Below are 27,235 nucleotides of genomic sequence, written 5' to 3'. Positions count from 1 at the left end.
AAGCTGCCTTATTTAATTTGTAAAATAATCATACCCCTGTAATCCAAAACTGTTTTGTTGATGGATTTAAAATGATCCTGTCTGCCCAGGTACCCTGGTAAGTTTTGTTCATATTGTGCTAATCACCAGCTTTACAGACAGAGTTAAGTGTCTGAGCAATGCTCCCTTGCCAAGATCTTTTCCATAACCTCCTTCTGGCATTACAAAAATGTGCTGTCGAATACAAGGCTAAAGCCTCGTACACACGACCGGTTTTCCCGTCGTCAAAACTGCCATGCCATGTCGTCAAAACCAGCCATGTGTGTGCTCCATTGCAGTTTTCCCAATAGGAAAACTGCCGGAAAAAAGAGAACCAGCTCTCTGTTTTTCCCGCCAGGATTCCCGGCGGTCTTTTTTCTGACAGTTTTCCTATGTAAAAAACTGCGATGGAGCATACACAGGGCCGGAATTTCCAACCAAAGCTCCATTGCAGTGTTCCTGTCGGGAAAACCTCTTGTGCGTAGGGGAAAAAACTTACCGAGCAGGTTCTCTGTTTTTCCCTCGGGATTCCCGGCGGACTTTTTACCGCCAGGAATCCTGTATGTGTGTACAAGGCTTTACACAAAGGGTATGCCTCTGTGGGAGTGTACATCTTATCATCAATGTCAGTAAACCATTCGTTATGCTCTAAACCTTCTCACATTCTAACTGTTCACGTTATTAAAGGAAAAAGAAAAGCTCCTGGCAGGTATAAAGTGCAGGCACCTGTACATGCCTTTCCTACAAGTCTAAATACCAGTTCATTCTGGACCATCAAAGCTCTATCAGTTCCTTGTTGGGACATGACTTGTATGCCCTCTCCCATGCACTTCGGTGGGTAGACCTCTAAAGGTAAATTTCAATCAAAAGTTTTTCTAACTATATCAATAATTCCAAAAAACCTTGTTTTACAATCTTGCAACCAATGTATTATTTAATAAAAATATCAAACCTGATGTTCATCTTGTACACCTGTGGGTGGACGCTTGTTATAACTGTTACTTTATCATTACATGATTTATGAAATATCAATTGATTTTGAGAGCTGTATTGTATGAAAAGGGTAGCTTAACTCAAAGTATATGCCTCTGAGGCATTGTTCATCTTATCCTCAATGGCAGTAAACATCTAGTTATGCTCTAAACCAGGGGTTTAGAGCGTCCACCTGTGGGTGGACGCTTGTTATAACTGTTACTTTATCATTACATGATTTATGAAATATCAATTGATTTTGAGAGCTGTATTGTATGAAAAGGGTAGCTTAACTCAAAGTATATGCCTCTGAGGCATTGTTCATCTTATCCTCAATGGCAGTAAACATCTAGTTATGCTCTAAACCAGGGGTCAGCATCACCTAGATTACGATCTACCCATCCCAGTACATCAAACCGATGCAATGCAGAGGGACTACTTGAAAAGTTGGCGCTGTAATAGAGAGTGAGAGCCACATTAGGCTGTATTCACACCTATGCAGTTTTAGTGCATTTTGCAGATTTGCACTACAGAACGTGTTCCCTAGGAAACAATGTTAAATGGGCTGTAGTGCAAATCTGCAAAATGCAAAAAGTCACTAAAACTGCATAAGTGTGAATCCAGCCTAAGCCAATGCCTCTTCTGTAGTGCTGGCTTTTGTCCCATGTGGAGTGATACCAACTGCACTCCATCTCTTATCCCGTCTAGCTGTCTCCAGAGTGGTACCAGCAGCAGGAAAGAAGAGATCTTCAGGTCAGTGTGAAGCATAATAGTGTAGGGCTGCTTTCACACTGATGTGCTGCAGTTGACCGTTTACAGTTTAGTTTGCTGCGCTTAGCCATAGACTTCTATTATATCCTGTGTCTTTCGTGCACTTTCTGAATGCATGAGTTCTGGTGCGCTTTCAGAAAGTGCACCATGCCTGCAGGATATAATATAAGTGTATGGAAAGTCGCAGATGCATTGCACTGCACCTGTGTTGCAGGTAAGCTGCAGCACATCCGTGTGGAAGTAGCCTTATAGGGGGGCCCAGAACAGTAAGGATTCATTTGCAGTTTGAGGGTGGTAAAGTCTCCTAGTTAAGATGTGTTTTTACCACCCTCACCCCAAACACACCCCCTTTTGCTGCAGTGGCCAGAGGTGTGTGTACACATGTTGTAGCCCAGTGATCTTCTCCCATGTTGTTCAGGTAGGTCTCCACTCCACTGCTCTAAACCTCATGTGTTGACTGCTTAAGGCAGTGGTTCTCAACCTGGGGGTCGGGACCCCCTCGGGGGTCAAATGAGGATTTGCCAGGGGTCACCAAATCCTGGCCTGTTCCTGAAGCCTGCACCACTCTCCCAGCCTTTTTTCGGCTGCCCAGCAGGGCTGTCCCTGGAGGCTGTGGCCACCCAGCTGGGCTGTTCCTGGAGCCCAAGGACACCCACTCAGCCTCTTCACAGCCGCCCATTCAGTTCACGCATGGCTGGGGGGCAGAGACTAGATGTCCGCTGACTGGTGAGGATTGTGAGATGGGAGGGGCTGGAGGAGACCCTATCTCCTGACTTCAGCATAGGTGTCACTGCTACGAGACACTACAAAGTCGGAGACTCAGTGGGTAACACTACCTGTGATTTATAGTTGCCATTAAAAGTCCCCACTACAGTTCTCAGTTCAGCAGATGACCTTGATCAAGAGCACCTAAGTTGGCTTATCAGAACTCCCCCCACCACTGCCACTCATCCCATTTCCCCCCCTCCAAGGAGTAAGAGAAGGAATAAAAATAGAGAATAGAAAGGGAGAGGAAAAGAGGGGGCGGAAGAAAGAAAAAGGGAGAGAATAAGAGAGAGAACAAAAAAGACGGCTAGAGAGAGTGATGGGGAAAAAAATAAAAATAAATTGGGATTGAGAGATGAAAGGGAAAGAAAGGAGAAGAAAGAGTGGTACATCCTAAAATGTACCATATGAGGTTTTAATAGTGTTCAAAGTGGAAAGGGAGCGCTAAATGTCCATGGGTCGAGGGTGCAAATTACTTGTCTTGCCTTGGGTGCTGACAGCCCACACTTCGAAAATAATTTTATTGTTGGGGGTCCCCACAACTTGGGAAATTTTATCAAGGGGCCACGGCACTAGAAAGGTTGAGAACCACTGGCTTAAGGTATTAAAAGAAAATGTAATTTATAGTGACATTAAAAAGAAAAGCTCCTAGCAGGTATAAAGTGCAGACACCTGTACATGTCTTTCCTACACATCTGAATGCCAATCAATCCTGGACCATCAAAGCTCTTGACATTGCCTTGTTGTGTCATAGCTTGAATGCCCTCTCCCATGCATTCAGGTTAGTGAGGCAACCCTTCAATATGCTTGACCAATGGGAGTGTAGGTTGCCAGGGAGAATGATGAAGCTCCAATGCTACACAGGAAGTGTCAGAACTTTAAACAGAGGTTTAATACATGGAGAACAATGAAGGTGAATTGAGAGAATGTGACTGGGGAGATGTAGCTGTTCCCTTGTGTATCATGGCTCATTTAGTTAAACGTACTTCTATTACAGTTTGATTGATAATGTTTGATTTGTTTGAAAACAACAGTAATGCCAGCATTTGCCTTTAACTGTTAGAAAATCCAGCAAGTTGAACACATCCTATAACAAATATTGACTTGCACACAGTATGAAAAGAAAATCATAAGAAGCGATGTAGCCAAACCTTTTCGTATTGAAGGTCATTTTGCATTTTATTTTTTCTTCCAGATGAGAAAAGAAACAGTGTAAATTCCAGTGCAGAATCTGTCAATTCATCCAATGCAAACAGTTCCGTGGGTTCCAGCTGTGTTCAGCGGTCCAACATGAACAATCTCAACTCCAGTGACCCTGACCTGGAAGTAATCAAAATGAGCAGGCCAAATTCACTGTAAGTACTACGGCCTGTACCAAGGTACTGATGTGCCTTGCATGCCAGTGTTTAATCATTCAGTAGAGATACATTTTTTATATTGTAATGATAAACTGCATGTGGTGCCACAAATATTTTTGTTTTGCCATACAGATGCATGTAAAGTGCCATCTTATTTGCAGACTTTTTCGTTTTTATTTTTTTACAGTTCAGTAGCATGTATGATTGTTTTTAAATGTGATAATTTGTACTCATTCAATTCATTTAATGCAAGTGGACACTTTAGTTCCTACAACGAATACCTGATTATTACATTTTTTTATTGGTGCAGGGAATAAAATCATTTATATTTCAAGATATAGTAACAGCCTAGTGGAGAATATATTTGTTTTAGTAGTGAAACTAATGCCCCGTACACACAATCGGAACTTACGATGGAATTCCATCGAATTTTCCGATCACGTGTAGCCCCATCTGAGTTTTTTCATCGGAAATTCCGATGAATTCCATCGGAGTTTAGATATAGAACACATTCTATTTTTTTACGATAGAATTCCATTGGAATTTCGATGTGATTTGGCTGGGCAAAAGCCTGATCGTGTGTACACAGCATTAGTCTCAAATAATGTAACCCTGTGCATCATTCTGAGCTCTGTTATGTTGTGCTTGTGTTTGAAACGTTCATCCTCTGTGTGCCTCATTGTTAAAGTATTTATACTCAAAGAGGTTGTAAATCTTTGACATTAAAAATTAACAAAGCATGTCCTTCTGTAGTGTGTACTGGCCATCAATCATTTCAGTCTGCAATCTCGATCCTCTGCTATCGGCATGTGTTTTTTGTCACAGGCTCTACTGACACCAAGGGATTAAGGGGCACAGGCAAAGGGGCCTCCAGCACACAGCCTGTGAATGACAGCCTAAGCTGTGCATGTTTCTCTATGCGTGTGTAGAAGGAGTGTGTCCCTTCCCTTAATTTAGGTCTCCATTTACACTCGGCTCTACTCTCTGAGCTGTGCGGTTTGTGACATCAGATCCCCAACCCCTCCGGATGCTCAATAAAGTTATGTAAATTCCAGGTATCGACACCAGGTAAACAGGTGTAAGAAGATTTGTTTTATCTCTATTTATCACCTAAAATTAGTCACTTAACTGGGTATAAGTAAGAATTTACAACCACTTAAAAATTGGAGATATTGGGGCATATTCTTAAAGATCTGAGGCGGCGGAACGTATGTCCTTTACGTTACACCGCCGCAAGTTTGAGTGGCAAGTGCCTGATTCCCAAACCACTTATCTGTAAACTTGCGTCGCGTAAAGTCCACCTGCGCAAGCCCTCCTAATTCAAATGATCCTGGTAGGGGGCGTGGATCATTTAAATTAGGCGCGCTCCCGCGCCGATCATAATGCGCATGCTCCGTCGGGTAAATTACCCGACGTGCATTGCACTAAATGACGTCTCACGGACGTCATTTGTTTTGACTGTAACGTAAATGGCGTCCAGCGCCATTCACGGACGACTTACGCAAACAACGTTAAATTTTCAAATTTCGACGCGGGATCGACGGCCATACTTAACATTGAGTACGCCACCTAGGGGGCATGTTTATCTTTACGCCGCGTATCGCTTACGGAAACGACGTTAAAACACTACGGCGGGCAAGCGTACGTTAGAGAATAGGCGTGACTAGTCATTTGCATATTCTACGCTGACCGCCACCTAGCGGTCAGCGTAAATATTGCAGCCTAAGATACAACGGCGCAGGCCGTCGTATCTTAGGCATGTTTAAGTGTATCTCAGTTTGAGAATACACTTAAACATAGGATCGGACTTACGTCGGCGTATCTGCTGATACGCCGGCGTAAATTATTTGAGAATATGGCCCATTATTTGTACAGCTCTCAGTAAAGCTGGCATAGAAAATGCAAATTGTGGCTGGTTCTTGAGGAACCGGACAAAATTTATTTGAATGGCCCTGTTGCCTATCTTCCCTCCAACCCCACTCAAGTCTCAAAATGTTTAACTGCGCATCTTCTGATGCAACCAATGTTTGATATTCTTACAGCCGCTGATGCTAGCTGTCAGAAGTCAATTAAAACAGTGGGAGATTCATCCATCCATGCTGTAAAGCCTCAGGTTGAATGCAGAAAAACCTAATTGTGTATGACCAGTTTTAGATTCCGACTTTCAGGTTTGAATCTGATTGCTAAGTATAATTAACTTCAGTATGTAATAAAAAATGTAAAAGTGATAAATTAGGACTTTACGTCAACCATACATGTTCCTATTCAGCAGGGACTGGCCAAATTCCGATCCATGTTATGGGCACCCTGTACAGAAGTTGATCTACCAATTAACTTGACTGTACAACCAACCTGTCCCGAATGATTAGTGCTGCCAGATATAGCTGGCACCGCTGATCATTGTATTCTAATGGCAGGGAAGGCTCTCCACTATGAGAACACAATCGCACAGCAGGATGATTCTCCCATAAACATCAAATGTGTGGATGGGGAAATCGGACCCGCTGGTTGAACAAAAAAAAAAAAAAAGATGATTGTATGGACTTAGGAATTTTCCATCCCTGTGTAGTTTGTTTGATAATGTAGCCAGTTAATTATCAATTGTGTATTTAGAAGTTCTTTGTGGAATCCTGTTATTTAAGCTTACCATTGTGAGTTAAATTACCCATTTTGTAAAGTCCCTGATAAAAGTCCCAGTTCTTAAAATACAGAGGTTTTTGGCATCTGTGTCATTTGCCTTTATCAAGGAATAACTACCTTGGACTATGGCACTCTCATCAGTGGACAGAGATTTATTGCTACTGGGGTCAGTTGACTTTGCAGTTAACCCTTCATACACAGCAACAGGAGCTGCCATCACATGTTTTAACATAAACACATATCATTCACAGCATCTGATGTAACAATTCTGAAATTTAAGAAATGTCTGTCACTGAAACTTCAGACTGGAATAGAACAGAGTTTTAAACAGTGTAGCATTCTTCAAAGTAGCAGTAACTTATGTAGGTCCTTATCTAAAGCATTTAGAGAATCGGCGTAAAGATTTTTGAATAGAAAAATGTAACAAGATTTTTTTTTAGGGTTGCACATGAACTCCTACAGGCATTTTTTTTGTGTCTAGTGTAATTTCCCTGGTGCTTTCCCACTCCTTTCGGGACTCCCTGCCATGCAAGTGAATGCCTGTATGTGGCCATATTCTTGTAAACGCATGATTTTTGTTTGGTTCATGTTTCACGTTTGGGAAATATTTAGGATGTGCCTGTGTGAGTAAATGCAAATGCAAAGAAGCAACTGAGTTCGCCAGAATACAGCCATTAAAATGTATGGCCAGCTGTATGCAACGTGTGTGGCTCCCTGGGAAGGGAAAGCGCTAAGAGGTTTATTCTAGGCATATTTTTTTCCATGTGCTTGAACCCTTGCAGGAAGGATATTACAAAAGCCGGAAAATAGCAACAGTAAAATGGGATACAAAGTGAAAAGTATTTATTAAGGTTTGCCTGGTCCAATCAAATAAGTTCGATTCTGACAGGGTCACTGGTCCCCAAAAACTACTGTCAGTATTCATGCATAGTTTTTAGTGAAAAGTTGAGAGCTCCCATCTGCCGGTTGAAGCAGCTTTAGTGGGCCTCTAGAGGTAGATTTCAATCAAAAGTTTTTCAACTATTAATATTTCCAAAGAAAAACATGTTTTACAATCCTGCAGCCAATTTATTAATGAATAACAATTTGATGGATATGGATATCAAACATGATGTTGATCTCATACACCTGTGGGCGGAGGCGTGTTATAAATGTTATTTTAGCATGACAGGATTTATGGAATATCAATAGATTTTGAGATCTGCATTGTATAAAAATGGCAGCTTCAGGTCACATAGAGCCAGTTTCAGTTGTATGTTGTTTAATGGCTATGCTAAAATAATCATGACATCCATTAGAAGCTTTAAAATGGCTATTAGCAGGCTTTATTAAGGGATATCCTGCTAATGGGCTTGACAGCATCCAATTAGCCATTTCTGAAAACGCCAGGCCAAGGAATGTTTTACAGCTATTTTGCTATAGGGTTTCATTAAAGTGGTATTCCAACTATATTAAGCATTTTTTATCACTAATATGTTTCAAGAGGCAAACATACAGCACGTTTGCATACAGCGTTGTCCAACGTTTTTGAACTTCGTTGTTTTTTATTTTAGCCAATAGGAAAAATGATCATCTCTTTCATCATTTGTTGCTATGTTTGTAGATTTTTTTTATCTTATTCCTGGGTGAATATTCTATTTCACAGAACAGATTAAAGCGTCAAAACGCCCGTAGAATTGCTCGTTGTTGCACTAGACGCTTGAATCGAGCGTTTCCATTAGTTTCTATGGGAATACAAACGTTCAAAAATGCCCAAATCAGCCAAATTCGAGCGAAAAAAAAAAAAAAGGGTCCAGAACTTGTTTGAGCTTCAGGCGTTCGGCTTCAGGCATTTTGGAGTGGAGATGTGAACCATCTCCATTGAGAATAATGGATTTTTTTCCCCTCTAGCGTTTTTATAGCTTCAGGCTACAAAACGCTCAGGTGTGAATGGGCCCTTAATCTATGTTGACTTACTTTTTTTAAATCATCCGCCGATCACACGAGTTATTGACAAATTACACTTTTTAAAAATCATCTCCGCCGTTCTCATTTTGCTTGTGGGCATGTGAAAGCCCACAAGCACTTTCTTCCCGGATGCTGATGACGCTCTGTGACATGAAGCACCGCCCGTCCTGCACCATTTTTGCACATGTGCTTTGTTACAGCACCACAGCACCGTCAACCTCTCGGGTTGCCATCAAAATGGGTGGCGTCGTCGGAAGTGCCGTCCCGTTGTGATGGCAACAAAGAAAACAAAACCAGTGTAAGAAGACGGCTGACATGTAATGGTGATGGGAGAGAAGAGTGCATCACCCATTTTTAAAATATGTCTGTCACCCTGCATCGGAACAAAAGTTTTAAAGCTCCAATACTGAAAATGGCACCGAAAACCTCATGGAATCGCTTCACTTCCTGTTTTGGAGTCTCGCGATTCTAGCCCTAGGGGAAGCGCACTGCATCCTGGGAAATGATGGCACACATTTCCCAGAAAAAGTAGCGAGCTGAGGAGCCGAGGAAGATGACAACACAAACCGAGGTGATTCAGAAGGCAGATTTCATGGGACCACATAGCAACAGGTATTTCCAGATGAGTAAAAAAAATATTCAATTTTTTTTTTTTTAAGGTATTATAGGCAAAATAATGCAAAATAGTTTTTTTTGATGGAAACTCCACTTTAAGAGTCAGATTTTTTTTTTCTTCAAGCTGATGCTTGATGTGTGCCTTCGATGTGATCATGCCTACCCGTAGGACCTTGATGCGCTGAAGAAGGAAAAGCAATCACATAACCTGTCTGCTCACAAAATTTGTAAAAAAAAACATCTTTGTTATTCTGAAGCTTCGCTCCAACAACTTTGCATATTATTTTATTTATACTGTGATTCTATACTTGCCAAATATGCTTCAGAAATCTCCCTCCACTGAGTCTGGCTGCAGCCATTTTAACTGTGGGCAGCTGAATCTGCTGCCTGTTCACTTCCTGGATCTACACAGACACACAGAGGCACACCTGCAGCTCTCATTAGCCCTCTTATGACTCCCCCCTCCTTTCCTGGCAAATTCTCACGGGGGGGGGGGGGAGAGAGAGCTGTGCATGATTTTTACTACTCTATCTGGCCATTTCCTGTTATCTCAAGTCTATGGGTTTTAATTAGTTTCATGTGTTATTTTAAGGTATCCCATGCATGTAACATTCAGGAGTATACTGGGTAAAATATCAGGGTATCTTCACAAAAGGATTGAGACATAAAAAGGTATGATGGATTCATGTAGATGTGTATTTTACTTTTTTCCCTGTGCTGGCTGTGATCACATGGAGCCAGTGCTTTGCTGCCAGCTTTTGTTTTTTAACTTCTGCATAAAATAGCTTCTTGTAGGTACAGTGCAGTATAAAATCATTATTTATCACACCTGGCATGAAATTATTTGAAGCTAATAGCGTAACATCAAATTTTGATTCCTACCTCAAAAACACACATAACCTTTAATATTATTTAACTCCGGCTTGGCACTTCACCATAAATAATCACTGATTATGTAGCGATGGATTTCACTGAGCAATTTTTAGCAGCCAGGCTGGTGGAAATCTTTATGTTGTCTATGGAATATTTCTAGTTCCAGTTTGATGTCAGATTCAAGTAGAATCGACTTAAAAATTAACCTACAATAGGTATAGAAAAGAATCACCCCCCCCCCCATTTAAGTAATCACCCCCCTTCTTTAAATAATCACATTTTGTTGCGTTGCAGTCTGAAATGAAAGCAGACACAGTTTTTGTCCCATGCAGCTGTATTTACTCATTGCAGCCTATAACATCCAAGCGAATAATACAGTATAACACCAACATGTCAGAATTATATATTTTTTTAAACATTCAATAACATAATTACTGAGTTGGAAAAAAGATCAGCCCCTCCCTATCCTAAAAATGACACTCAATCAGGTGTAGCTAATCACCTTCTCAATGGAACACAAAGCCATTTGACTTTCAACTGTGATCAGCTGTGGTCATTTTGATTCGCTCAGCATGAACAGAGCGTTCCTGGAGCATTTCAGTCCCTGGTAGCGCAACTGAAGCAAACAATCAACTACAGCAGTGGTTCTTAACCTTGTTGGAGGTACTGAACCCCGCCAGTTTCATATGCGCATTCACCAAACCCTTCTTAATTGGAAAAATAAAATATGATTTTGCGTGTGATGGGCACAGTGGCTGCGTGTGATGGGTACAGTGGCTGCGTGTGATGGGCACATCATTTGTAGAACCACCTTTTGCTGCTATTACAGCTGAAAATCTTTTTTGAGGATGTATCTACCAGCTTTTCACATCTAACAAGTGACATGTTTGCCCATTCTTCTTTGCAAAATTGCTCAAGCTCTGTCAGATTGGATAGAGTGTGTCTGTCTGTGAACAGCAAATTTTAAGTCTTGCCACAGATTCTTAATTGGATTTAGGTCTGAACTTTGACTTGGCCATTCTAACACACGTCTATGCTTTGATCTAAACCATGGGTGCTCAATCTATAGCCCTTCAGCTGTTGCAGAACTACTATTCCCATTAAGATGTTGCAAGGCTTTCAGTTAAACAGCATGACTCCCAAGGGCAGAGTCATGATGGGACTTCTTGTTCTGAAACAGCTGGAGGGCCACAGGTTTAACACCCATGATCTAACCATTTAATTGTAGCTCTGGCTGAATGTTTAGGGTCGTTGTCCTGCTGGAAGGTGAACCTCCGCCCCAGTCTCAAGTCTTTTGCAGACTCTAATAGGTTTTCTTCTAAGAGTGCCCTGTATTTGGCTCAATACATCTACCCATCAACTCTGATCAGCATCCCTGTCCCTGATGAAGAAAAGCATCCCCAGAAAAAATTATGCGTGCACCACCATGTTTCACGGTTGGGATGATGTGCAGTGTTAGTTTCCCACCACACAGCATTTTGCTTTTAGGCCAACAAGTTCAATTTTGGTCTCATCTGACCAAGGCACCCTTTTCCACATGTGTTCTGTGTCCCCCACATGGCTTCTCACAAACTGCAAACGGGACTTCTTTTGGCTTTCTTTCAACAATGGCTTTCTTCTTGCCACTCTTTTATATAGGCCAGATTTGTGGAGTGCATGACTAATAGTTGTCCTGTGGACAGATTCTCCCACCCTTAAGCTGTGGATCTCTGCAGCTCCTCTAGAGTTACCATAGGCCTTTTGGTTGCTTCTCTGATTAATGTTCTCCTGCCCGGCCTGTCAGTTTAGGTGGACGGCCATGTTTTGCAGTTGTGCCATACTCTTTCCATTTTCAGATGGTGGATTTAACAGTGCTCTCTGAGATGTTCAAAGCTTGGGATATTTTTTATAACCTAACCTTAATTTAAACTTCTCCACAACTTTATCCCTGGCCTGTCTGGTGTGTTCCTTGGCCTTCTCGATGCTGTTTGTTCACTAAGATTCTCTAACAAACTGCTGAAGGCTTCACAGAACAGCTGTATTTATACTGAAATTACATTACACGCAGGTGGACTCAATTAGGTGACTTCTGAAGGAAATTGGTTCCACTAGATTTTAGTTAGGGGTATCGGAGTAAGGGGGCTCAATAGAAATGCATGCCACAGGAGAGGACTACAAAAAAACGTCAAAGGCTTTATCAGTGCCTAGAAGAAAAGTGATGTCTAATTTTAGGAAGTGGAGGGTATTTGGTACAACACAGACCTTCCCTGGATCAGGATGTCACTTCAAACTGGATGAAAGTGCCAAGAGGAAACTGGTCAGAGAGGCTACCAAGAGACATACAGCAACTCTGAAGCAGTTGCAGAAATTTATGACAGAGTGGCCATTGTGCGCATGTGACAACAATATCACAAATTTTCCACAAATGTGGCTTGTATAGGAGGGTTGCAAGAAAAAAAAAGGCCACAAGCTTTGCCAAAATGCACCTTAAAGATTGAGGCCACGTAGAAAAAGGTGTTATGGTCAGATGAGACTAAAAATGTATTTGGCCTCAACGCCAAACAATATGTCTGACAGAAATCCAATACAGCTCACCATCCAAATAACACCATTTCTACAGTAAAACATGGAGGTGGTAATAATCTGGTGTGGGGGTGTTTCTCTGCAGCAGGAGCTGGAGCACTTCAGGATAGAAGGAAAAATGGATGGGACAAAATACCGTCAAATTCTTGAGGCAGTTCTGCTGCCCCCAGAAAGTTGTGAGAGGGTGGTTTAACTTCCAACATGACAATGACCAAAAGCACACAGCAAAAATGACCACACAGTGGTTGATGGGGGGGGGGGAGATGAATGTCCTTGCATGGCCTAGTCAGAGCCCAGAATTAAACCCCATTGGAAATCTGTGAAATTACTTGAAGACTGCAATCTACAAACCGTCACCATCCAATTGAACGGAACTTGAGCAGTTCTGCAAAGAAGAGTGGGTAAATATTACGAATTCTAGATTTTCAAAATTAGTAGAGACATATCCCAACAGACTAAAGACTGTAATTGAAGCAACAGGTGGTTCAGCAAACTGCTGAAAGAAGGAAGTGATCCTTTTTCAAACTCGGTGATTCTTTTTTCAACTGTTAGAGTTGTATATTTCACTTGAATACTAAAGAGTAAATACAGCTGGATAAAACAAAAGCTGTGTCTGTCATTTCATACTGCAAAGCAAAAAAATGCGATTATTTTAAAGGTGGGTAATTTTCTTTATCGTACATCACGGGACACAGAGCAGCATAGCCATTACATATGGGTTATATAGTGTACCTTCAGGTGATGGACACTGGCACTCTCCGACAGGAAGTTCCCTCCCTATATAACCCCCACCCATAGTGGGAGTACCTCAGTTTTTTCGCCAGTGTCTTAGGTGTTGGTGCACGTTGAAGGTTGTGCCTGCAGTTTGTCCTTGGGACCAGGGCCAGCCGACCGGATCCGTCCAAGGTGCTTCATAGCCAAAGTGGACGGTACCCGGGCCCCAATTCGTGGATGGGGTTTTGCCTATAATGCCTCTCCTTGGAGGGCTGGACTCTGGGTTCCAGGACTGGGTTTTTTAACCTATGGATACCTGCTGCCAGTAGTGCTGTATAGGTCCAGGTGTGTGGTGTTCCTGACTTGGACCCCGGTCCCTGAAGGTCTATGACCATACCCACGGTGAAGGGGGAAGATTGGGCCTCTTGCATGAGCAATACCCTGCGGCGTGGAAAGGTAAGCGGGGGGCCTACGGAACTTGGTTTGTCAGTGGGCTCCCCACAGGGGACTCTGGGGAAAAGCCTTTTTTTATGCCTCTGTGCATGGGCTAAAGAGAAACCACAAAGTCTGCATGACTGGATGGCTCAAACACCCAGGTATACTGTTCCTCTGGCTGGGCTAATAGACTGCTGCTGCTGCTACAAGGTGTTTTTGCTCCATGAAATGTAAAGGGGAGCATGTCAGGTTTAAATTACTTACTTCCTGATGTCTGTGTGTCTCCAGCAGCTCCCGGGCTCCTCTCCCCACATGGATTCTGCTTCCTGCTTCCTGTAGAGCGGCGTCGGGAGCGCGCGCGCGCGCGCACTGTTATAGGCGCCGACGCTGCGTGGAGGGGCGGGGGACGCCCAGGGAGTTCCCTCCCCTCTGTACATCAGAGGGAAAACTCTATTTAGCCTGTCAGTTTGCTGAAGGCTGTGAAGGGACACGGAGCAGCGATGCTGAGCTGAGCAGGATAGGTTTGCCTATGTTATGCTGACACAGTGACACCTAGTGGCCGTTTTTTTGTACACACCTTGCTAAAGAGCTGTTTAAGCTCATATTTTCTCTGAAAAGCCGGTGTACTAAGTAGCAGTCAGAGTACTTAGCATTTGGTACTCTCTTAGCCCAGCATTAAGGGAAGCAATATTAGGATATGATTAAGCCCTTGGGGCTCAATATTGCTATCTCTTGTTAGGTTTTGGGAAGTTTAGTTTTCTGTCTAACATTACCCTAGCCTAATTTTTTTCCTCATTTATTTAAATGTGTGTTTTTCTCCAGCTATTACAGTTAGTTGTATATTAGCGGAGTATCTCAGATTTGTTTATTATGGCTCCTAAGGGTGCAGGGAACGCTAAAAATGCTAAAGGTGTTAAAAAGCCGAAGGGTTCCCCATCGGGCTCGGAGGATATTTCCCAGAATCCACCTGCCCCTACCTCCCCGGAGGATCCGGAGGTTGCTGCCCTGGGTGAGCCATCGGGGTTGCTAGGTGCTATGGCGGGCCCTATTCAACCAACTCCTTCCTATGTAACGGAAGAGATGTTAGCCTCCACCTTGGGTGGATTTGAAAAAAGGATGGCCGCTCTTATTACGGCCTCTTTATCCGGGAAGAAGCGGGCTAGGTCCCCGTCTCCCAGGTTTGAATCTCCTGAGGAAGATGTCCTTTCCACTGAGGAATTGGAAGATACAGGAGACCAGGCTGAGGATCACCTGGACCATTTAGGTTCTGAAGATTCTACTATAGAAGAACCTTTTTCAGCTTCTCACGCAGAAAAATTGTGGGTCCAGTCCTTAACGGATATGGTGCGGTCAGCTTTTAAAATGCCTTTGCCTCAGCCTCTGGCCTCCGCTGTGTCCTCATTGGGCTCCCTAAAAGCGCCCCAAGCCAACCTGGTGTTCCCGGTCCATCCTTTATTAAAGGACCTGATATTTCAGGACGGGGTTAAGCCAGACAGGATTTTTTTTTGCCTCCTAAAAGGTTCGCAGTTATGTACCCTTTAGAGGAGGAGTTTTCAAGGAAATGGGCTGTCCCCACTGTTGACGCAGCCATATCATGTGTCAATAAAGCGTTAACGTGTCCGGTGGACAATATTCACATGTTCAAAGATCCTGTGGATAAAAGGCTTGAGACCTTACTGAAGGCATCCTTTGCCACAGCGGGGGCAGTGGTCCAGCCAGCTGTAGCTGCCATTGGCGTCTGCCAGGCTTTAAAAGACCAGGCCAAGCAGGCCCTAAAGGACCTTCCGGCTCAACAGGCTCAGGACTTAGCCGATCTACCTAGAGCTTTATGTTTCGCGGTAGACGCTATCAAGGATTCAATCCAACAGGCGTCCCGCCTATCCCTGTATTTGGTTCACATGAGAAGATTACTTTGGTTAAAGAACTGGTCTGCAGAAACCCCCTGCAAAAAACTCCTTACAGGATTCTCCTTTCAAGGAGAGAGATTGTTTGGAGAAGATCTTGACAAATATATTCAAAAGATCTCTAGTGGTAAGAGCACCCTTTTGCCGGTTAAGAAAAGGTTCCGAGGTCCCTCTTTTAAGCGCCCAACCTCTCCAGTTCCAGGGCCCTCATTCTCTAGGCAGTATCGACGGCCTCCTGGACGCGCAGCTGCAAACAGGCCCCAGGGGCAAGCTGCAGGGAACAAGAGACCGTGGAACCGTAAGCCGGTTAAAGCTGCCCCTAAGGCAGCCTTGTGAAGGGGCGCCCCCACTCTCTCAAGTGGGGGGAAGACTCCGGTTGTTCTCGGAGTTGTGGGGGGCCCAAGTTACCGACCAATGGGTTCTGTCCTCAGTAACTCAGGGGTACAAGCTGGAGTTTCGGGAGTTCCCCCCTCCTCACTTTCAAACGTCAAGACTTCCAGGCGACCCTTAGAGACAGGCATCGCTTCTGTCCGCCCTAGAGCGACTCCTATCTCAAGTATGGATTATGGAAGTACCAGCAGGGGAGCAAGGACAAGGGTTTTACTCAAACCTCTTCGTTGTCCCGAAGCCAAACGGCGACGTCAGGCCTATTCTGGACCTAAAGTTATTAAACCGCTTTTTAAGAGTCCGGTCTTTTCGAATGGAGTCCATTCGTTCGGTGGTGGCCGCCCTCCAAGGAAAGGAGTTCTTGGCCTCCATCGATATAAAGGACGCATACCTGCACGTTCCGATTTTCCCAGGCCATTACAGGTATCTGCGTTTTGCCCTAAACTATCGGCATTATCAGTTCGTGGCTCTTCCGTTCGGACTAGCCACGGCCCCTCGGGTTTTTACGAAGATCCTGGCCCCCCTATTAGCCATCCTAAGGGAACAGGGCATTCTGATCATGGCCTACCTAGACGATCTTTTGGTAGTCGACCACTCAGCGGCCGGTCTAAATCGGGCAGTGTTGCTAGCAGTAAACTGCCTAGAGTCCCTGGGTTGGGTTCTAAACCGGGACAAATCGGCTTTACAGCCCACAAGAAGGTTGGAGTATCTAGGTCTGATTTTAGATACAAGACAACAACGGATCTTCCTGCCCCAGTCCAGAGTGGACTCGATAAGGGAGTTAATCCACATAGTCCTAAGCAGCACAAGGCCATCTATACGCCTCTGCATGCGCCTGTTGGGAAAGCTAGTGGCCACCTTCGAGGCAGTGCCCTATGCCCAGATCCATTCTCGGAGGCTACAGAGAGCAATTCTCACGGCCTGGGACAAAAGACTCCAGGCCTTGGATCTTCCCATTTCCCTTCCCTATGCGGTAAGGCAGAGCCTGTGTTGGTGGCTAGTCACAAAAAATCTTCTGAAAGGAAGATCGTTCAATCCCCCCTCATGGAGGATAGTAACCACGGACGCCAGCCTATCAGGTTGGGGTGCAGTCCTAGACGATTTAACCCTACAGGGGAAATGGTCAAGGGCAGAATCAGCCCTACCCATAAATGTCTTAGAGATCCGAGCAGCTCGGTTGGCTCTTTTGGGCTGGACGGAGGTTCTGCAGGGCTCCCCAGTAAGGGTACAATCCGACAATGCCACTGCCGTAGCTTATATAAACCACCAGGGTGGCACCAGGAGTCAGGCAGCCCAAAGGGAGGTAGATCGGATCTTTCTTTATCGTTACATCACGGGACACAGAGCGGCATTCATTACTATATGGGTTATATGGAGTACCTTCAGGTGTAGACACTGGCAATCTTCAAACAGGAAATGCCCCTCCCTATATAACCCCCTCCCATAGGAGGAGTACCTCAGTTTTTTACACCAGATCTCTATGGCTCAAGTTTGCAAGGCGGCAACCTGGTCTTCTGTCCACACGTTTACAAAATTCTACAAGTTGGACGTAAGAAGGAATACTGATACTGCCTTCGGGCAGGCAGTGCTGCAGGCTGCAGTTTGAGACCCTCGGATTCCGGGGGCTCCTCTTTTTTTGAGTTAAATTTAAAATTTAAGATTATTTTTCTCAAATAAGTTGGATTTATTATGATTTGAGTATATCTCTAAATTAAATCCTTTTGTCTTGGAGATGTTCTCCCTCCCCTCATTGTAAGCATTGCTTTGGGACATCCCATATAGTAATGAATGCCGCTCTGTGTCCCGTGATGTAACGATAAAGAAAAAGAGATTTTTAATACAGCTTACCTGTAAAATCTTTTTCTTGGAGTACATCACGGGACACAGAGCTCCCACCCCTCTTTTGAGGACCATTTTGGGAGGCATACTGCTTGCTACAAAACTGAGGTACTCCTCCTATGGGAGGGGGTTATATAGGGAGGGGCATTTCCTGTTTGAAGATTGCCAGTGTCTACACCTGAAGGTACTCCATATAACCCATATAGTAATGAATGCCGCTCTGTGTCCCGTGATGTACTCCAAGAAAAAGATTTTACAGGTAAGCTGTATTAAAAATCTCTTTTTTCATGGGCAGAAGCCCATGTCCCCTGCATCTCAGCTATCTTTATCCCCGGGGTGGACAATTGGCAAGCGGACTTCCTCAGCCGCCAACAGATGTCCCCAGGGGAGTGGTCCCTCCATCCCGAAGTGTTCCAGGTCATTTGCCGGAAGTGGGGTACTCCGGAGGTGGACATTATGGCGTCCAGATTCAATGCCAAAGTAGCAAACTTTGTCTCTCGAACGAGGGATCCATTGGCCTGCGGGACAGATGCCTTGGTGTGTCCTTGGCATCAGTTTGCGCTAATCTATGCCTTCCCTCCAATACGGATGCTACCCCGTCGTCTTCACAGAATTCAAAGGGAACGCAGGCCAGCGATTCTAGTGGCCCCAGCGTGGCCCCGAAGACCTTGGTACTCCTTGATAAAAAGGATGACCGTAGAGGAGCCTTGGGTCCTCCCTCTACGTCCGGACCTCCTCTCACAAGGGCCATTCTACCACCCTGCCTTACAGGCCCTAAATTTAACGGCCTGGCGGCTGAGTCCCTGATTCTCAGAAACAGAGGCCTTTCAGGGCAGGTCGTTTCTACCCTTATAAACGCAAGAAAACCAGTTTCCAGGTTAATATACTATAGGGTGTGGAAGGCCTATATTACCTGGTGTGAAACCAGGAAATGGGATCCCCGCAAATATACTATTGGGAGAATCCTGGAGTTTTTACAGTTGGGAGTGGAAAAAGGTTTGGCGGTCGGCACAATCAAGGGGCAGGTGTCTGCCTTGTCGGTCTTCTTCCAGAGATCGTTGGCTGCCCATTCCTTAATGAAATCCTTTTTACAAGGTGTTATTCGGGTGAATCCCCCGATTAAAGCTCCCCTGTATCCTTGGGATCTAAATTTGGTTCTATCGGCCTTGCAAAGCCAGCCCTTTGAGCCCTTGTCCGTGATCCCTTTGGTCCTTTTGACTAGGAAACTAGTGTTTCTGGTGGCCATGTTATCCGCCAGAAGGGTGTCGGAGTTGGCAGCCTTGTCATGTAAGGCACCTTATTTATTATTGCATAAGGACAGGGTCGTTTTGCGGCCACTTCCGTCCTTCCTGCCTAAGGTGGTATCAAATTTTCACCTTAATCAAGATGTGATTCTTCCATCATTTTTTCCAAAGCCTTCTTCTAAGGAAGAGAGGTTACTACATTCCTTGGATGTAGTTAGAGCTGTAAAGATTTACTTGGAAGCTACAGCCCAGATTCGTAAGACGGACGTCTTATTCATTCTGCCGGAAGGGCCCAAGAAGGGCCAGGCAGCGTCTAAGGCCACTATTGCTAAGTGGATTAGGCAGACGATTATTCAGGCCTATGGCCTGAAGGGGAAGAGTCCACCCTTATCGGTTAAGGCTCATTCCACTAGAGCTATAAGTGCCTCTTGGGCAGCGTATCACCAGGTCCCTATGGCTCAGGTCTGCAGGGCAGCAACCTGGTCATCTGTCCACACATTTGCAAAATTTTATCAAATGGACGTTAGGAGGAATGCTGATTCAGCCTTTGGGCAGGCGGTACTGCGGGCCGCAGTTTAATCTCCTCTTGTCCGGTGGCACCTCTTGTTTGTTTTTTTCTGGTTGTCTCCCTCCCCTCATGGAGCATTGCTTGGGGACATCCCATATGTAATGGCTATGCTGCTCTGTGTCCCGTGATGTACGATAAAGAAAAAGGGATTTTTATTAACAGCTTACCTGTAAAATCCTTTTCTTGTAGTACATCACGGGACACAGAGCTCCCACCCCTCTTATGGGGAATTTTGGGATGCATATTGCTTGCTACAAAACTGAGGTACTCCCACTATGGGTGGGGGTTATATAGGGAGGGAACTTCCTGTCGGAGAGTGCCAGTGTCCATCACCTGAAGGTACACTATATAACCCATATGTAATGGCTATGCTGCTCTGTGTCCCGTGATGTACTACAAGAAAAGGATTTTACAGGTAAGCTGTTAATAAAAATCCCTTTATTTTCTATACCCACTGTATTTACTTAATAAGAACATTTTCTGCAATTTAGGAGCCATCAATTGTATACATCATACTAAAATGTCTTGGATGCGATTTGAATTGATGCTGGGCTTACACACCTTAGAAATAGGATAAAAGTTTAGTTTACCCAGGGATTTTTTTTCCTGGTGAAACTAGCTGCACCCCATTCTGGCATCCCTGTCGATGGACATTGGAAACAGGAAGACTTTTCCTACCTTCTGCTCCCCTGTCGGCTGCAGAGTAAGCAGGCATCTACCGACATTATCCTTTATAACTCTGGTTATTGACTGCAGAAGCCCTGACAGTCCCTAGCAGGGTGATATGTGCAGCTGCCCTCTGCCTCTCCCTGACTTAATTGGAAAGCCTCTCCCTGTTATGGTGCCACTAGCAGGCTGCAGCGACAGAGAGAGAGAGAGAGAGAGAGAGAGCTCCGCTGCCTCTGTCAATTCCTGGTGTATTGACTGCTCCTGGCTGAGTGCATTGTTTTCTGGTAGGGTTGCTGCTGAGGTATGGGGATCTATTGTTGCTGATAGGGGGCACATTTTATGCTGTAAGGTTATGTGTTGTTGCTGCTGGGGGATCTAGTGTTACTGAAGGACAGTGGGGGTGATTGTTGCTGCTGCAAAAAGTGCTTCAAGATTGGACTGATTGGTTAGAACAGTGTAAAAACTGGGCATGTTTAAGTGCATGTGAGTTACAGGTCTTGTGTACAGTTAGTAGAAACCAATGGCAAGCTGAAATACACAGTGGTTGTCTGCATAACTGATGCACATCCCCAAAAGCTGCTGCATACTTAAGCCTGGCATTAATTTCTACAGGCTGCTGGCAGCTCGCTATATGCAGGACCTGTGACTTGTGGGTGCCAAAATATGCCTGGTTTTTATGCTTCACAACTCAAAGTGCATGAGCCCGTAACTCCCATTTCTCCTGCTGGGCACAGGTCAATAATGCACAGTACTGTGAAGTGCATGCATGCATTGTGTCTTTTCTAAACCATAAAGTTAAGGCGTGCATTGGGGCTAGTATAAAGGTGCAAAAAGTTTAGCTCATCTGAGGTCAAAATGTGAAATTTTGGAATTCAGGTGGGCACTGGCATCTATACTGCCTGTCGGCTTCCCTTGTGTTGTCATCTGCATCTGCCGAAACCTGCATGCAAGCAGCCTATAGAAGTGGATACAGACGCAGTGACTACACAAACACAGCCGCAAGAACAGCTCAAATTAACACATTTGATAAAGGCTTCTTAGTCAAAATGTGTTGGGTATATACTGTACCCGTGTACCCATGTAACTAATAAATTACTTTTATTCAAGAGCATCCGAGTTGCCAGCCTTCCTGATTTAAGTATTGTATATGTGGGGCCTGAACATCCTGGCTAAAGCACCGGATCACAGTTTGTGGACTTTTATATTGGCAGTGGAGCTGGGGTAACAATTTGTTTCTCAAATTAACACAGCCTTCAAGTTTTGACATGCAGCTGTGTTCTTTTAGCCTCTGTCTGTCTCCATGGTTGAAGCATGAAAAATAAAGGTGGGGGGGGGGGGGCGTGTTGCCTTTAGTCAGACCTGCTTGCTAATGGGGGCAGACGTGTGGGCTTGCTCCCAAGTCAGGCTGTGTGCATCTACCATATACACACACAGCGCACCTCAGCCCCGCCCCCACTCTCTGCTCCCAGAATTTGATTGACAGCAGCAGGTGCCAATGGCTTCCACTGCAGATGGGCACAGCACTGGATCTGGATAGCTAAGTAGACTGGAGTTTGAGGGGGTGATACAAACACTGGGACATTTTTTATCTTAATGCAGGTAAAAAAATGTCCAGGCTTTAGAACCACTTAAATACTTTGAAAGAATTAAAATGTATCTGTACTCTTTTTTTTATTTTTCAATATACATCTGAATTATTATATATAGTAAATAATATTTGTATCCGCTTGCCGACCAGCGCACACACTTTTACGTTGGCAGAATGGCACTGACAGGCAAATGGGAGTACAGGACGTCCCTTTCAAATTTGCTGCTGTGCTCTATGACCGTTCCCGTGGGACCTGCAGACTCGATGTCCCGATCGTGTCACAGAGCGGCTGAACAGGGGGTGCCGGTGTAAACAAGGCATCTCCCTGTTCTGCCTAGTGACAGGACACTGATTGTCTGCTCCCTCTCATCGGGAGCAGTGATCAATGTCATGTCACTTGTAGTCCATCCCCCACACAGTTAGAATCACTCCCTAAGACACACTTAACCCCTTCCTAGCCCCTTAGTGGTTAACCCCTTCCCTGCCAGTCACATTTATACAGTAATCAGTGTATAGCACTGATCACTGTATAAATGTGAATGGTCTGAAAATAGTGTCAAAAGTGTCCGATGTGTCCGCCATAAAGTCGCAGTTACGATAAAAATCGCAGATCGCCGCCATTACTAGTAAAAAAAAAATAATAAAAATGCCATAATTCTGTGCCCAATTTTGTATAACTTTTGCGCAAACCAATCAATATACGCTTACTGCAATTTTATTTTATTTTTTTACCAAAACTATCTAGAAGAAAATGTATCGGCCTAAACTGAGGATATATATATTTTTTGAGGATATTTATTATAGCAAAAAGTTAAAAAATATTGCTTGATTTTTTTATAAAATTATTTCTTACTTTTTCTGCCTCCTTGTAATGTCCTCAGATTCTTTTTTCCACCTTCACTTTAGTTTGTTTGGAACAAGTTGTGCATATTCGCATTGAATGATAAATGGTAACATTGAGTCATTAGTCATCTGTTTTAAATTTTCCATTTAGCCCATAGCGCCGAGATACTAAGAGAAGGCCTTGATCTTCACAATTTTTTTGTATAAGTTGTGCATATTACTTGTGGTCATGTGCACTTCTCTATGCATGCTACAAATCCCATAGTTTCTAGTCAATCTTGGGAGTGAGCAGGATAGGAGGGTGGCTACATTCCAACATACAGTGGAACCACGGGCAATGACTGTAGCCACCGTCCAGCAGGAATTCAGTTCATAGCAGAAATAAATAACATTTTTTTGGAAGAGGCTGAGAGCAGCAGAAGGTACATTTTTGAGACAAGAATACATACTTCCAGAACACTTTTTTTTAAAAATCAAACTGGAGTTTAGTGTCACTTTACTAGTTCCTTAGATATTTTGTTTTACTTGTCTTACTTTTCCTTATACATGTTCATAAAGTGTCAAGCATTTTAATTTGTGTGACCTCATTATTATTATTGATAATCTTGTTTGGGAGGTTGTTTTTCCTATTTGTGATTAAAACGTCATGGTGTTTGCATTAATAGTACACTACAGTCAAAACTGAAAAGGGAACATTGAGATGCACTAAATAGGCACAGTCTATTTGCTAGTTATTCAGTTTTTAATGCAGACCATGCTGTTCCTAACTAGTCAACCCCATTTATTTTTGTCTGTAATCTGTGATCATGGAACATATCTGCTGATGATGGTGGTGCAACCTCCTCACTGCCTCTGACACACAGGGTGACTTGTTTAAAAATGGCACTTAAAAAAAAAAAAAGTTCCTACAACCATTAAAAAGGTTTAAAATTGTCTTGTAATAGGAAAACTGTTATATTGTTATTGAAAATGTTAATGTATAAATTTGTAGATTATCCATTGCATCAGTCTGTCATATTGGTTTTCCATAACAGGTTTATATATTTTTTTAATCTCAAATAACGTTTTATTAATCAGGTTGTGCCAGCATTACAAAATCCATAACATATGCAACACATTAAAACATAATGTTCTGGAATCCCCAATGCTTCTCAACAGTAAAATGACAGAGTATAATAGTCAACCCTCAAAGAACAGAAGAAATTAAAAACAAAGAACAGGTACATAGTAAATCATATATATATATATATATATATATATATATATACACACACACACACACCCCATTGCCCATGGATACCATCTATCAGAATCATTGTCCCCTGCCAATTATCAGGCGATCCATAATAAGATCTGCCAGCGCCAGGCCTGGTGTGTCCAACCAGGGACTCCAAATCAAATTTACTGAAGCTACCCCCATGCTGAAAGATGTATTTTTCTAGCTGAAGGATATCTCCCATTTGGGCTATCCTTTTCTTTAGAGTAGGGGGGTCAGTGGAAGTCCAGTGCCAAAGTATTAACTTACGGGCCTGAAACAAAGCCCTAGCTATGGTATGTTAAGGAACATCCTGCACCAGGAGATAGCACAGAATCCCCAATAGGCAAGGTTTTGGTTCCTCGGGTACATGGACCTGGAAAGTAGTGATTACACCCTTCCAATATCGGTACATCTTTGGGAAGCACCACATAATGTGGCTCAAATCCCCCCGGTCCCTGCTACATCTAGTACATGTAGGGCTTTCCCATGCCCATGTGAAACAGCCTTGCAGGTGTATAGTGCACCCGCAGGATCCAATACAGCTGCGAGAGCCGTTAAGCCACATTCAAATATATAAAGAAGGAGAAGGGTTCATATGTTCCTGAAATTGGGGAGTGGCCACATCCCTGGTAGTTTAGACAAGAAAGAAAACGATTACCCCCAGACGGGACTTTTAAGGCCAGACTCCAATATATATGTAAAATTTTAATTTATTAGATATTTTCACCAAAATGGGTAAACACTTGTTTACAGAATAATTCTGGATGTTGGATTACAGAAATCTTCTGGAACAGTCAAAAAAATATATATAATAAGAATAAAAAACATATAAGAAGTAGTGATGAAAGTGACACCTGGGGCACACGTCCCATGTGTGGACCCAGGAGAAACAGGAAACAACAAGAAAATAATGAAATAAAACCTCGTGATAACACAATACAATAAGATTAAAAAACACTCTGTAGAGAGCAGTGGAGAGATGCCCGACGCGTTTCTGGTCTGTTGATGGAGCAACAGACCTTCATCAGGGGCCACAGGAGTGTATGATTACAAGCTTTTTTTCTCTCGTTTGTGGTGAACAAAGGTTTGAAAATTGACCCTCAAGTTTTCGGTTTAGGATGTCCCCAAAGCCGACTTATGGGGTCTCATGAGTAAAAAAAGGGAGAAAGGGGAGGGATGGCTCCAACTGATCCCAAACACACGGTGTCCCAAATGTAGGGCTTTTTAGGGCAAAAGTGCAGCAGATCAGGGGGTTTTTTTGAGTCCAATGCGGACGATCCTCTTAAAGTTGCTCGGGGGAATCCCGAGCTTTGTGTATGGAGAGGAACCTGGTGCCAAATGCCGTGGTTGGGGTATTGTAATACCAGCGTTACTCCCTTCAGCTCGCAGGGTGCTGCGAGCTGAAGGGAGGAACGCTGGTATTACAATACCCCAACCACGGCATTTGGCACCAGGTTCCTCTCCATACACAAAGCTCGGGATTCCCCCGAGCAACTTTAAGAGGATCGTCCGCATTGGACTCAAAAAAACCCCCTGATCTGCTGCACTTTTGCCCTAAAAAGCCCTACATTTGGGACACCGTGTGTTTGGGATCAGTTGGAGCCATCCCTCCCCTTTCTCCCTTTTTTTACTCATGAGACCCCATAAGTCGGCTTTGGGGACATCCTAAACCGAAAACTTGAGGGTCAATTTTCAAACCTTTGTTCACCACAAACGAGAGAAAAAAAGCTTGTAATCATACACTCCTGTGGCCCCTGATGAAGGTCTGTTGCTCCATCAACAGACCAGAAACGCGTCGGGCATCTCTCCACTGCTCTCTACAGAGTGTTTTTTAATCTTATTGTATTGTGTTATCACGAGGTTTTATTTCATTATTTTCTTGTTGTTTCCTGTTTCTCCTGGGTCCACACATGGGACGTGTGCCCCAGGTGTCACTTTCATCACTACTTCTTATATGTTTTTTATTCTTATTATATATATTTTTTTGACTGTTCCAGAAGATTTCTGTAATCCAACATCCAGAATTATTCTGTAAACAAGTGTTTACCCATTTTGGTGAAAATATCTAATAAATTAAAATTTTACATATATATTGGAGTCTGGCCTTAAAAGTCCCGTCTGGGGGTAATCGTTTTCTTTCTTGTTTAAGCCACATTCAGGGAGTATTGTTTAACCGCTAAGAGAGCCTCTTTTCATTGCTCCTCCTCAAATGCTCCTACATCCTTCTCCCACCTAGATATCACATTAATGGGATGATCCCGTAGGAAGCTGTTCAATAGCATATAGTAACACTATGATATGAATCCTTTATTTAAGACCACCTCAAACATGTAATTAAATATTGGGTATGGTGATTGTATCGATTGATCAGGCCCTCCCTGTGCTTTTACCACATGGTGAAGCTGCATATAATAGAATAGCATCAAGTCCAGGAGATGATACCCGCTCCTGTAAATTCAGAAAATAGCACAGCCTCCTGTTGGCAAAAATATGATGCAAATGAGTGACCCCAAAGAGTTGCCATCTCGCACCATATTTTAGCTTTACCAGTTCTGGGTAGTACTCATTACCCCAGATAGGGCTAAACCTTGTGAACCCCATAATCTGTTGTAGCTGTCTAACTTTGTTCCAGGTCTTTTGCATGAGGGCATAGGTAGGATACAACTTGTTCGATTTGCAGAAAGCTAGCCCCTCTAGGCCACTCTCAGTCCTCTCTATCTCCACTGTATGGACAAGTAATCAAGTGGAATGCTCTCAGTCTCTCTCCACCATCCCAGGGGCGGAAGACATGGAGTGTGCTATATGCTGCATTTGGGAAGCCAAACAATAAAACAAGGGGTTGGGCAGGGCTTGCCCCCAACATTCTTGGGCCTTCCTTCCTGGGGTTTTTCGACAACCATAGAAGGGACCTAAAAATTGTATTCATAATATTAAATATTTTCAGGGGAATGACTACCAGGGAATTGTGGAGGACATATAATAGTTGGAGCATGAGAATCATCTTAATAAGGCATCCTTTTACGTTTTGGCCATACTTTAACCACTTCAGCCCCCGAAGGATTCACACACTTCCTGACCACGCCATTTTTTGCGATACATTACTGCATTGCTTTAACTGACAATTGCACGGTTGTGCGATGCTGTACCCAAATAAAATTTATGTATTTTTGTCCCACAAACAGAGCTTTCTTTCGGCGGTATTTGATCACCTCTGCGGTTTTATTTTTTGCTCTATAAACAACGAGAGAGCTACAATTTTGAAAAA

At 43.6% G+C, this 27,235-nt stretch overlaps 1 protein-coding gene across 4 annotated transcripts in view; it reads left to right on the top strand.

Annotated features, from left to right (window-relative positions):
• The window catches only part of ARHGAP26 (Rho GTPase activating protein 26), a 644,209-nt gene that overhangs the window by 502,518 nt on the left and 114,456 nt on the right, over window positions 1–27,235 (top strand). For all 4 annotated transcript variants that reach the window (XM_040344603.1, XM_040344602.1, XM_040344605.1 and 1 more), the window contains one exon: window positions 3,722–3,881. In XM_040344603.1, coding sequence (XP_040200537.1) covers window positions 3,722–3,881 — 160 coding nt within the window. The remainder of the gene's footprint in view (window positions 1–3,721; window positions 3,882–27,235) is intronic.

This window comes from Rana temporaria, chromosome 3 (genome assembly GCF_905171775.1).
Source record: "Rana temporaria chromosome 3, aRanTem1.1, whole genome shotgun sequence".
NCBI classification, from domain to species: Eukaryota; Metazoa; Chordata; class Amphibia; order Anura; family Ranidae; genus Rana; species Rana temporaria.
Note: the sequence above shows the minus strand (reverse complement) of the source record. Positions and strands in the feature narration are given on the sequence as shown.